General features: G+C 36.6%; 1 protein-coding gene across 3 annotated transcripts in view; it reads right to left on the bottom strand.

Moving 5' to 3' along the window:
* Positions 1-14,017, bottom strand: part of ARHGAP32 (Rho GTPase activating protein 32) — a 359,487-nt gene that overhangs the window by 133,756 nt on the left and 211,714 nt on the right. For all 3 annotated transcript variants that reach the window (XM_020963784.2, XM_020963787.2, XM_078147104.1), the window contains 3 exons: positions 7,886-8,023; positions 6,397-6,489; positions 1,260-1,382 (listed from right to left, as the gene is read on the bottom strand). In XM_020963784.2, coding sequence (XP_020819443.1) covers positions 1,260-1,382; positions 6,397-6,489; positions 7,886-8,023 — 354 coding nt within the window. The remainder of the gene's footprint in view (positions 1-1,259; positions 1,383-6,396; positions 6,490-7,885; positions 8,024-14,017) is intronic.

The raw sequence follows: 14,017 nt of genomic DNA, 5'->3' as shown, positions 1-14,017 counted from the left end.
TACACTCAATTTGTGCAGTGATCAAGTAATTACAAAAGGTCATATTCAAGAGTTACTCTGTTTCAGATTTTGTGCCTGGCATACTGCCATCTTTTGTTTTCAATATGGTTCAAGCAAGGTGACAAATGAGCTATCAAGATCAGGTTCATTTTTGCTAATAATAGTTTAACAGCTTATATTCAGATGATGTTGGGGTTACTAACTGTTTACACATATATCTTGTTTAATCATTATAACTATCCCCATTTTGAAGATAAGGAAAATGACTTGTTCAAGGACACACACCTAGTAAGGTGGAGCCAGGACTTCTGACTTCTAATCAGCACTCTTTTCAAGTGATTAAGTTGTAAATACAGCACTAAATAGTTAATCTCCCAACATGAAGAGATCCCAACTGGCCAACCAATTGGCAAACCCAGTATAATGTACTATTACTGACTTCTTCTTTAAGTTGATGGTTCAGAATACACTGAAACAGTTGACTTCCCCCAATGATGAATAACAGAATTCACTTCAATTTTTATGATGATATAAAAGTTTACAATTCCACATAATGTTTACATTTATTTTTATTAGCATGACATTTATCACTTAAAAATCAAAAGATAAACTTATTCCATGATAAAAACACTGCAGTTAATAAAATATAATATGAAATACTATAACTAATAACCATATGTTCATAGATTAGAGCTAAAGGAGGCACTAAAGGTCTAGTTTGATCACCTCATTTTACAAATCACCTTCATTTTACAGATGTAGAAAACAAAGACCAAAGAGATTAAGTGAGTTTACCAAGGTCATACTGATAATGACAGAACCAAAATTCAAATCAATATATTTGTGCATTTAAACACATACACACACACACATATATAAATACACACCTGTGTAAATATATATGTATCTATTAATATATGTAAATATGTATACATATATATACATAATACACAGATTAGAATCATTTTTTATTTATTCAAAACTGCAGATAAAAAAACACACTTGCTAACATTCTTGGCATTTTTACAATACAAGTATTTGTCTCCATCCAGCTCTAAAAGCTTTTACTGACGGGTACATATTTCAAGGGGGGTTTAAATTGCACAAAGTAAAAGTTCAAATTATTTCACTCAAAAGCTAAGTCACAACCAAAGAATCAAAATAACTGTCATTAACATCAAGCAGTGTTGGAGAAAAGTTAAATTTTTCCTACTTCAGTATTTGACAATTTCACTTTTACATCTATATTCAAATATTACCTCTAAAGACAATTCATCAGGAGCACGAGCAGTATATCTCTTGATAACATGGGCAGCACCAACAGCAGGTGTGTTAATTGAAGATTCTTCATGAACTAACAGGTGATTTCCTTTGTTATCAATCTGTTTAAGAAATGACAGCAAAATGTCCTGTAAGGTAATTGGGGTTATGTGAAATTTTGTTTGTATCTAATGGACTCTATAAGTTGACTCAGAGAGAACACAGCTTAGAAGCCTTAAAGTAAAAAACGGATAAGAATAATAATAGATATTAAATTCATCAAAGAATGCTAGAGGAAGAAATGAATACAGCTTTAAACAATAACATTAAGGTCAAACATACCATGAATTTGTGAGATGACTAAATTTTTAAAATAACTATAACTGTTCTTATATATAGTGCTAGGCACATTATAAATCCTAAGTAAATGTTGATTAGACACTTTATCTTTTATATTTTTATTTTTTTTCTTGTTTATTTTTAGTTTTCAACATTCGCTTCCACAAGATTTTGAGCTCCAAATTTTCTCCCTCTCATCCCTCCCCCACCCCAAGATGGCATGCATTCTGAATACCCCTTCTCCTAATCTGCCCTCTCTTCTATCTCTGCCCCCCTTCTCTTATCCCCTTCCCCTTCAATTTTCCTGTAGAGCAGGACAGATTTCTATACCCCATTTCCTGTATAACTTATTTCCCAGCTGCATGTAAAAACGTTTTTTTTAAACTTTTGTTATTAAAACTTTAGGTTCCAAACTTTCTCCCTTCCTCCCTCCAGGGGTGGGGGAACCTGTGGCTTCAAGCCCACAGGTGGCCTTCTAGGTCCTTGGATGTGGGCCTTTTGACTCAGTCCAAATTTTACAGAACAAATCCTTTTATTAAGGGGATTTGTTCTGTGAAGTTTGGATTCAGTCAAAGAGCCACACTTGAGGACCTCGAGGGTCACATGTGGCCTCAAGGCCACAGGTTCACCATCCCTGCTGTAGAACCAGTTTGGCAGGGCAAGAGCAATCAAAAGCCTGAAAAAAAATAAGAAAGTTTAAGATATATGCTATCAGAAACTGACTAGGAAGTCCAGCCAAACAGAGGTAATTCATAAGCATTACTGAATTCTGAAAACCATGATTTTTAAAAGCCTGGACACTATATTTTAAAAAAACATAAATGAAAACTGCCCCAATCTATTAGAATCAGAAGGCAAAATAAAGAACACACCAATGACCTCCTCAAAGAAACCTCAAAAGAAAAAAGTCCCAGGAATGTCACAGACAAAATCTAGTTTCCGTATCAAAGAAAAATTACTACAAACATAAAAAAGGACTTTTTTTTGAGTACCAAAGAACTAGACAGGATAACATAAACTTGATAGATTCTACCATAAACAACATGAGATTTTAGAATACAATATTATGAAAGACAAATGATAAAAGCTTACAACCAAGAATAACACCCTGCAAAGCCGAGTATAATCTTACGGGGGAGGGGGAGTGACCCTCTAATGGAAGAGTATTTTCAAGTATTTAAGATGAAAAGACCAAAGCTGAGTAGGAACTTTGAAAAAAGTATCTAGAGAAACCTAGATAAGTACATTTATTTGAGTAATTAAAGGAGTTGTTTGATGTAAAACTAACATTCTAATGGGGGAGAAGACACATGTCCCTTCAGAACTTTAATGTGTTCAAAAACCATTGGGGGAGTGAACTTAGAAAAAGACCTGAGGGTAGGTTAGCTTTGTTCTGAAGGTTTAAAGAGGGGGTAAATAAGGGAAGGTAAAAAGAAGAATACATTAGTATAGAAAGTTGGAAGAAAAAAGTGGAATTTGCTGTTTCTTAAAACTGATTTGTAGAACAGTATACATACAGGAAGATGTAAGGGAAGGAGACATTCAGGTGGATGAACCTCACTTATATGAAATGAAATAGAAAGAAGTGTTGAAAAAAATCACATATACCCAAGTAGTTTGGTATAGAAATACATCAGACTCAATGGAAAAACAAGCAGGAATAGGGAGAGGAGTGGTTAAGGGGGAAGATAAGATTAGGAACAGAATAGCCACAACAAACTTCTTGATCTGGAAGGAGAGATTAAAGGACAAAAAAGAAAAAGGAAAAAAAATCTCCTGCAACAGGAATTAGTTTTCCCTAAAAGGAAACATTTCGGGTTTTTTTGTTGTTGGTTTTTTTCTTTTGTGTGTGTGTTGCTGGTGGTAATAATAGTAGATTTTTTTTCCTTCTCTTTCTCCCTTTTTACTCTTAGTACTGGCTATGCCAGACAGATTGTTTAATAAAAACTCTACAAGTATTTAAATGGTGGAAGGATTAGACACCCAGTAGCCAAGGTGTGGTATATGAGAGGTGTAACATCTACCAATATTTCCCAAAAGCAATGGTTGTGCCAACCCCTCCTCCTTTCCACCTGCAATAGGGATTAATGTGCCCTAAAAGAAGACCTGATTGGCCCCTGTTTCCTTGGCACAGCTTCCTGGTTACTGAAGGACATACAAAGTCCAACCCATGGACAGTCAGGGCCCTGCAAACTAATGGACTTCTGAGGACTAAGTGAGTCACCATACCCTTACCTGGTGACCAGAAATGTTACCAGGTGAACATGAGAAAGGGCCATATCTAGAGAAGCTAAGTCCTACTGTATCCCTGTTGCACAACCTTGCTGTGGAAGGGCAAAGAAAATCTTTTGTCAAATATCCAATGACTTACAAGTGCCTCATATAATCCCAGCATTGAACCTGAAATAAGAGAGCACTCTGCTGGTCACATAACAATTCCCCTTAATAAAAGAATTTGTTCTGTAAAACTTAGATACGGTCAAAAGGTCACACCCAAGGACGTAGAAGGCCTTGTTTTAAAGCTACCTCCAAAAGCAAGACCCAACTCCACCACCCCACCCTACACCCCCCCAACCTTAGTTTGTAATTAGGCAGAGGGAGGAGAGGTTATCAATAAGGCTACCTCTCCCTCAAGAGACACTGAACGTGTTTATAAATACACAGTAGAGAGGGAAGCAAAGAAAAATAGTACAGCTATGAAAGTAATGTGCAAAATTTGATATATGTTTCTTTTTAAAGCAAGCATTATGAAATATAGACTGACAATTTCATGTATATATGCACATATACATATGTATATATATTCATTCCTCTTTTTGTGTTCTACCTGTATATGGAAATGCTTGTTTTGGGGGTGTTTAATGATTTAAATAAATACCAAATAAATAAGTCATGAATAAAAAAATGAAATTATTCATTACATGCGCCATTTTTTTTGGATTTTAATTAAGGACACCATTGGGGGCTTAGTGGAGAAGATAGCTATTTCTGTGGAAGAAGATGGCCATTTGGTAGCCTCCCCTTTTCCAGTTTCTTTTTCTGTGTTGCCTTCCTTCACCAGATTTTAAGGTCCTTGAGGACAAAGACTGTCTTTCTTTTTCTTATTTGTATCCCTAGGGTTTAGCATACAGTGTCTAGCACATAGCAGGGACTTAATAAATGTTTACTGAATTGAAAAAAAATTCATTTTTCAATTAATTTTACTTCCTAATTTACTAAGGTCAATCATGGCACTATCGACATCCAGAGAGAGAACTCTGAGTGCAAACTGAAGCACAATTTTTTTTTTCATTTTCTTTGTTTTTCTTGCTTTTTTGGAGATACAGCTAATTATGGAAATAAATTTTGCATTTTTAAAAAGAGTTAGAATACCTCTGGTTGAATAAAGTAGATATTTCAATGAATTTACCTGAAATGAGCACATAAATGTCCACACTTATAACTGCCCACATCTACTTTCCCTCTGCATTCTCTTGGTGATCTCAACAGCTCTCATTACTTCAATCATCATCCACATAAGATGAATCTCAGATCTACATCTATCCCTAGTCTCTCTCATGAGCTCGAGTGTAACATCATCAACCGCCTATTGGATATTTTAAAATACTTGTTTAAGCATATCAAACTCACAACATGTTCAAAGGAGAAATCATTGTCTTCCTCCCTATTCCTAATCCATCCTGACTTCTTTATTAGTATCAAAAGCTTGCAGTCACCCAAGTTCACAACCTCCAGTTATTTATTGTGTTGCACCCCATTTACCTAATGAGAAGTCAAATATTGTCATTTCCATCTCCAAAACATCTCTTGCATATGTCCCCCTCCTCTTCTCTCACACAGACTCAGTCAGGCCCTCATCACCTCTCATCCAGAGTACTCTACTAGACTCCAATTTGCTATTTATGCTTCAGGTATCTTCCTGTTCCAATATATCCTCCACACAGCACAGTGATCATCTTGTAGCACAAGTCTAATAACCACATTCCTCCTCTCATCCCCTCCTCATAAAACCCACTGGCTCCCTATTACCTCTAGGATCAAATATGAATGAAAATTCTGTTTGATGTTTAAAGCTCTTTACAAATTATCTCCTTTCTTTCTTTCAGTTCTTTTCTCATATACCACTCTCCTCCATATACTCTACAAGCTAGTCATTCTAGCTTCTTTATTGTTTAACACACAGAATTCTCTATTTTCCCTCTCATCCACTGCCTATCCCCCAGGTATAGAATGTATTTCATTCTTGCCTTTTAGAATCCCTGACTTCTTTCAAAACTCAGCTCAAATGCTTCTTTCTGCTTCTTTCTACCTGAAGCCCCTCCTCATCATTTCTTTTGTATATATTCTCTAAATCTTCATGTATGTGCATCGCATCTTCCACTTAGAATGAAAGCTACTGCAGCAGGTCAGGAATTGTTTTACTTTTGTCTTTTATCCTCAGCACTTAGCATTAGTGGCATATATTGGAAACACAAAAAAATTTATGAATCTCAAAAGTACTTTAAGAAACTTTCTATGTGTGGTGGTAATGTTCTACATGGTACATTCTACGTGTGGTGAAAATTAGAGAAAAAGACAAAAATTATTAACTTCTATACAAAAACCTATCATGGGAAGACATTGCAAATAAACATCATTTTTCTGAATCATAATAAAAAGTTGAGCAAAATTTTTGCTTCTCTTGAAACTAAACAATTTTCAACATTAATCCTTACAGTTAAAAAAATGACAAGCTAAAAAATATTTAATTTTAAATGAAAAAAAAAATCCAAGTTGAGGCTATATTTAGACAGTTACCTCCATCCAGGTAAGAGCAGGTCCACAATTGATCTTGTTCCCTGCAATGGCTGAGAGACGTGACAGGTAAGCCACAAGCATCTGAGTGACCAACTGTTGACGGAAAGAACAAGCAGAATAACACTGAGACAAAGTTCTCTCCTAAATGGTAAAATAATTGGTAGCAATATATAGCTTTAGAATCAGGAATTTATAGGCATTCCAACATTCAAAGAAAGTAGACTGGCATAAGCCACATGATTCACCACCATAAGACTATTTCAGTGTTTCAAAGGATGTACAACTTCATCACTCAGACCACTCCTGTCATGGCTGAGTATTCACTTCAACTGGGGGCCAGATTTTTGGTAAAGAGTCTCTTTAAACATAGTTAAGGTTATCCTTTGATGAGAAACACAAATTCCTACACCAATCCACACTGTGAGTGTTTCTAGCTCAGCAGGATCTGTTTGAGATTTCATTCTTACACACTCTTTCGGAACCACTACCATGTCCGTACCAATAGAGGGCTTCTCTCTAGTGGACCAGTAATATGAGTAACATTCACATTATACATAAAGCCCATTATAAAATGTTATGTGAAAGTGCTGTATTTGATCAGTACCTCCCTTGTTTTGGATGCTGTTTGCCACTACAAGTCATACTTGTCTCACATACAAAACCTTCATCTTAGTTAACTAACTATGCTTTAATGATACCATAATAGCCTATAATTATATATCAGATTAGTTTTTCTACTTTTGCATTTAAAACATAGACACATAGCAAACTGTGAAGGCAGGAATGGCACAGATAGAGAAACAAGTAAAAAGATATATGAATAGCTAAGTTAGCTAAAAAAAGTTCAAATACATAATTAACACAGTTCATTAAATGGTTAAAAAAAGAGTAAGCATACAGGTAAAAGTCCAAGTAGTAATGTTCTTTGCTCTATGGGGAAAAGAATATCACAGTATCATCCCTATTAACTTCAGAGAATCCAAGGACTAGATTACAAAACTGAGTAAGAATCAAGATTCTTAACTTTTTTTTTCATTTTGAAAAATTATCTTATTTTTATTAATGCCTTATTTATACCCTGCATTCATTTGCAACGCCCATCTCTCCACCCACCTTCCTCTGCCCCCACACACACCTTGGACCAGAAATTTAAAAGGAATAATAAAAAGTAGTTCATCAAAAATAATTAAAAAAAATACACTGACAATAAATCACCAGACCTCCATAAATCACAATACCTACCCCTTCCCACGCACATATACTCTTCAGCAATGAAAGAAGGGAGGTCTAGCATAACATTTTACTTTAAAGTCATTTTAATAATGAAAGCCCTGATTTTTTCTCTTGTTTTTCAATAATAAAAAAAGTTAAGTGACCTCAGAAATATAAATTGAAGGTTAAAGGACAGGTAATATTTAGTATAGAGACCAAGATGCTGGCCAGTTAAAAAAATTTTTTTGATTGCTTCCTGGAAATACTGACTGCTTACCTCTGAACTGTCCTTCAAAGTGTCAGAACGGGGAAGTTCAGAGAGCTGGGAAAAGCGTCTGTCATAAATACATAGATGGAGATGTTTATCAAGTACTCGGAAATCTTCATAACTTCGCTTCACAATCCAGCTTTTACCCTATATGCAGAAAGAAAATGTCATTGTAATTGAGCTCTATTGGAGACTTTCTATGATTTAGAATTCATACTTCAAGCCCACAAAGTTACACATAAAAAGACATGCCAATGAGGCTTTTCTATTATTTCCAATAGCTTGAACTGTAATGCCCCAGCTAAACCTGCATTATATTGAACTTTACACTAAAATAAGTTGGTAATGGTGAGCCTCTACACACAGGGTTTGGCAATATATGCCCTGCAAATCAAACAATACTCAAGCTGATCTGAGCACTGATCCACTTTCTCAACCCATTTTGTCTGAGTATTGACTCTCCTCCACAGACACACACCTGCTATGGTTCCTTCCTTGCAAGAGTTGACCTTGATCACTTCTCCTTCTCCACGACTATGCCAGAACAAAAAGCTAAAACCTTGGCATACACTACTGAAATGTTAACTGCTGCCTTATTATGATGACAATTCTATTAGTTTAAAAAGCAACAGTCCTATGAAGCAGCATAAATGATAAGGTTCCTAAGAAGTACCCTAGTGATTCCATCAAATACAAAGCTAAAACATTAAGTTCTGGGGGAATAAAGTAAAATAAAATTATTAGATCACAAATCACAGGCAGTTAATGATCAGTTAAACAAAGGGTGATTGACTATATCAAGTAGGCGATATTCAATCCCTTTGGCTCAAGTTATTAATGATCTCTAAATTATCAAATATTTTTTCAATCTTCATCCTCCTAAACCTCTCTGTATTTGATCACTTCCCTTCTTACCCAACATACATAAAACTTATCTGTGTAGAGGCATTTCAATTGCAAGTAATGAAAGTTATCTATTTTATCTTTTGTAATTGGCTCTACGTCTTCTTTGGCTACGGATACATATCCTAACACTAGAGGTTTATGATCTGTTTCTCTTCGAATTTTAATATTAATTTGGAACGTATTGTAAATGTGATGTAAGGTGTGTCAGATTTCTGTCAGACTGCTTTCCAGTTTTCCTAACAGTTCTTATCAAATAAGGGAGTTTTCATACATAATTGATGTTTTTCACTTTATCAAACACTGGGCTATTGAATTCTACTGTTTCTGATTTTTCCTTGTCCAGTCTATTCCACTGATCTATTTTTAACCAATACCAGGTGGTTTTGGTAACTGCTGCTTTTTATCATTTCCCTTGATATTCCCTTGATTTGTTTTTCCAAATAAATACTGATATTTATCAAGTTCTATAAAGTATTCCCTTGGTAATTTGATTGATATAGCATAAAAAGTATGTCAGTTTTGGCAATATTATCATTTTTATTATATTAGCATGGTATAGCTATGAATACTGAATACTGACTATTCCTTCAGCTATTTAAAATGTTCTTTATTTCATTAAGGACTTTCTAATATACAAATACTTATCCCAAATATTCTATGCATTTTGTAGTTATTGTACAGTTGATTATTATTAACCTTTTCCCTTGCCATTGTAATTCTTAATTTTTAAAAAAATATACTGCCAGGACTCAGATTCTTAAGATCTGGCCTGCTTGCATTAACAATACAAATGCTTAGATTCCTTAAGAGCTGACCAATATGGCAGATCTTTAATAAATCTTGTCTTTGGCTGAAAGAAGGCTCAAGTTGAATTCATTCAGGCAGGACCTATGCATCATGATTTTGGGGTCCCAGCACCCCTAAACCTCAACATTTTGGTGGCCTTAACCAGGAAGCTGCCTAACCCCAAGCTCTCCTCCAGCCAAAACTGCAAGGTACATAAGCACCCCCTCTTTTTCACCCTGCAGTTGGGGTTGCTCTCCAAGCACCTAGGAAGGCTTGGAAGTGCTTTTCAGGCAGACAGTTATAAGGCTGTCTCACACTTGGCCTGAGGCTCTCAGGCTCTGGATCCATCAGTTCAGTTCGAAGCCATGGACCTGGGTACACCTTCTGCAGCACAAAGGACAAGGACAGATGCCCTATCTGGTAGTGTATGCCCAATTCTGTCAATTCTCTCAGTGCCAGGGAATTGGGAAAACTGCAGGTGCTTTTTAGTTCCCTGAGGCTTACTTACTCCCTTCCCTCTACATCTTTGAATCTTCCTTCGTGGGGGCTACAGGGAAAAGTTAGAACAGCTAAAAAACATATTAGCAGATTCTGGAGGTTTTGTGATCGATCACTAAAGAGTTCTGAAACATCTCCTTACAACCCTGCTCACTCCCTTCTCCCCTCCCTTCCCTAGAATCAAGAGGGTTTCTTTGTTAACCCCTCTCATAAGGCAAGAGAGTTTCACCCTTCCCCCTTCACCTTCGAATTTGCCCTCCCTCACTGGCAAAAGTAAGGAGAGTGGAATGGCAGCAGCTAAAGTGTGAGCCCCACTGGCAATAGCCTTGGGCCCCGGGGCAACCTTTGCCTGGAAGCATCACCCAGGTTCAGCACATTCTGATCACCCCACCCCCACCTTAACCCCCAGCAGCTGTGGGGAGAGAATGATGGGGGGAATGGGACATGGTAAAGAAGCTAGCCTCTGAACTTGGGTAAGCACACTCTTTTAAAGTTGTAGTTTTAACTGTTAATGATGAGATGCTGATTCTCCGTGTAAAGTAATTTGGAAATGCATTTAACAAAACTGAAGTCAACTGATTAGTGTAAGTTTTAGATTGGTAAACTTTTTGTATCAGTTACGTCAAGCAACTTTTCATAAACTGGTTACAGCTAAAATAATCTGGTTATTGTTGGTTATTGTTTTAATGTGTAAACTTGCCAAAAAGCTTGTCTGGGTTAAGGTTTGCTGAGAATTTGCAAGTATATAGAAATAATCTCTAATGACCGTTTTTGGTTTTTTACACCAGTACAAATTTAAATTTGAGATGTAAATCCTAGAAGTTTTTTCTAAGCTGTGATTAGTGAAACTTGCCATTTGAGGTAAAAGCTAATGAGACCATAAATGATTTTATTTAGAGTTGTCTGATGGATCATAATAATCCGTCAATAATCAGTAATCCACCATCTCTGAGAGAGGTGCTGCAGGTTACTCAGAAATAATGTGATTCTGGTGGGAAATCTGTATTGGGAAAAGTTCAGAGGACAATTTTAGCCTCAGTCTAAGATGGGATCCTCCAGGCTCAGTTTCCCCATTATGTTCCTTTGAAAAGGGATGTTACCCACATGGCTATTCCTGACTGCCTATGAGGCAGATATTATACTGCATGGTTGGAAAACTGAATTATTTGAATCCAAGAGCTAAGGATGTTTTATCCTGTAATATTTGGGCCCTAAATCTAGTCCCTGATTTATTCTTTTATAGCAAATTTCTATAATCAGAGTAAGTGGTCAGTAAAAGATTAATGCTAGTGCATGAGATCTTGTTGTTTTGACCTGATTATGTAGTCATTCAATACTCCCTAACAACTGAAATTAAACTGGAAACATCTTCAGTTTGATTTGTCCAGGAGAATTTCAGTGACAACTGAAGTGAAAGTCAGTCTCTGGAAAATTCATTTATGTAACTATTGAACCCAGGGGTGGAAAACTTCTACCTACAAAAATGTTACTTAAACTTTTGAAAAAGCAACAAGATCAGATAATCCTGCAGGTCAAATGTAAATGATTTTAATGGACCTCTTATACTTTTACTTCTGCCTACATCTGGGCCCTGCAGTCTTTTCTATCAGATTTGTGTCTTCCAGACTATAGGCCATTCAGCTACAGTTCTTAGCAAACAGCAGGTACCAACCAATGTCACCCCACTGTCCCCTGGATGCAGCCTGTGCTTGGTTCCAGTCAACCTCTTCTTTGGGACCCCCTTGAAGCAGGGACTCATGCCCCCTGCCAGCAGGAAGCAGTTTCAGAAGCCAAGACCTTTGCCCCTTACCCTAAAAGAATTTGGGTCCTATTTGTTTGACAGGGGAATAATGGAGTACGGGCCCAAGAAAACCCTACGTTGGACTCTCCTAGAACTCTCCCACTTGGGTCAAGGGAGTCTCTTAGCATTTGCCTGAGGCTATATAATCCTATCAAATGGCCTTTCATTATGGCCTACATCCAATTTCCCAATTCTCTGTTACCTTTAACCTAACCTAGCCCTGTACTGTCTGTCACCTCCTGATGGCCCCAGCCACTTCCCACCCTTGATCCTATCTAGACCCCAATCTACCTCCCAGTCACTCCCATCAAGATCCTCCCTAGACTCCCTACTCCCAAACCCCTCCCCTCCAGTCACCCCAAACTACTTGCCTACTCCTAGATCCCTCCCATAGTCTTTCTGTATATAAGATCCATCTTGTCTCCATGGCCCACTTGCATTAGCAATACAAATGCTTAGATGCTTTAACAGTCTAGCCAATATGGCAGACTCCCTGGATCCATGTCGTCCCACTCTCCTGTGCAAAAGCTGCCCACAGGAGTGCTAATTCCCCCTCTCCTAAGGCAGGAAAAATGGTCTTTGTAAGAACCAAATCTTTACTGATCATATGCATTTGAAGATCCTTATTTCACTTTATAGAATCTCTTTTCTCCCATAGAGGCAGTCATCAGTGGTAGCCCCTCCTAATAGTAAAATATTATTTGCATGCCTTAGTCTCTCTGCCTCCTCACTCATTTTCCTGAAGGCTCTTTTCTGAGAAATTTTGGGTGTTGTATTCCTTTCATTGTTAGTTTTTAACTTGATTAGGTTACATCATATATTCCCCTCTATCTTCTTTCCTCTATTTATGTGCCCTTCTATTCTGTTAGTTCTGCTACAAAAACTGGTTCATATGTAGTCAGTGTTGTAAGACTTATTCCACAATGGTTTAGAGCTCTTTCTCTCCTGTTAGTTCTATGTGATTTCTGCTTTGAAAAGCAAATAATTTCTTCAGGTCCATTTTTCTTTCTAAGGAAGTTTTAAATAATCATTTTTTTTATTAAATGCACATCCTTTTTTTTTAATTAATGGTTAGGCTCAGATGTGCAGAATATTTCAATTTGGAGTGCATCTTGAGTTCTTTTCTTCTTTGCAATCTATTATCCTATTGTCTTCCAAAATTCCTGGTAAATGCAAAATAGTCTTGTGATACTCAATTTTCCTTTCCTTTATATCTGAAAGTCTTTTGGTTGCTTGCTAAATTTACCATTTGTCAGTGGAATGATTAAATTTAACAATTTTGTGTAATGCAGTTTGACAGTTGTGGTTTTTCTTCCCCCTTGGAAGCAATCTGTGGATTCTTTCTATTGGGAAGGAAGAAGGAAAGGGAACAAGCATTTATTAAGCATCTACTATGTGCTAGGCATTGTGCTACGTGCTTAATAAATATTACCTCACTTTTCCAAAATGGCACTTTGTTTTCAACATCCAGAAGTTCCATGCAGCTTCTTGTATTTTTCTTGTATCTTTCATTATGGAATTAAGGTTTTTTGACTCGTTCTGTATATTTCAGAATTCTATAATTCTTAGCCTCTATAAACTCTATTATATCAATGTTTAGCTTCTAGGGTGATGATGTTTTCTTTTAATGTTATTGCTTTTTGCTTGTTGTCTTCCAGATTCTCTTACATCTCTGTATTTGCATTCCTAATAACATTTTCTTTATTTTCTTTCTTCGGTTAAACCTGCCACATGGATTCACATTTTACCTATTCTGCAATTATTTTTGCTGTATAGATCATAAATTCTACTTTTATAACCCTTGTATGTTTAAACCATTTGGGAACATCTTGTTGTGGTTCTATACTCCCTTAGGAATACACAGTGTCTTGTACTCCATTAGGTCTTTCTTCATTTTTCCTTTGTCTTTTATTATTTATTCTTTTTTTCTTTTTTGGCTAGGCAATGGGGTTAAGTGACTTGCCCAAGGTCAAACAGCTAGTAAGTATTAAATGTCTCAGGCTGGATTTGAACTCACATCCTCCTGACTCCAGGGCTGGTGCTCTATCCACTGAGCACCTAGCTGCCCCTATTTATTCTTTTACTTGATCTAGAGTACATATATCCTTCTGTTCAAGCTCTTTAATTAAGTTTTTTCCTCCTGAGATGTC

This window comes from Phascolarctos cinereus, unplaced genomic scaffold (assembly GCF_003287225.1).
Source record: "Phascolarctos cinereus isolate Bilbo 61053 unplaced genomic scaffold, phaCin_HiC Scaffold_726;HRSCAF=1367, whole genome shotgun sequence".
Taxonomy (NCBI): domain Eukaryota; kingdom Metazoa; phylum Chordata; class Mammalia; order Diprotodontia; family Phascolarctidae; genus Phascolarctos; species Phascolarctos cinereus.
This window is presented reverse-complemented; position numbering and strand designations above follow the sequence as displayed.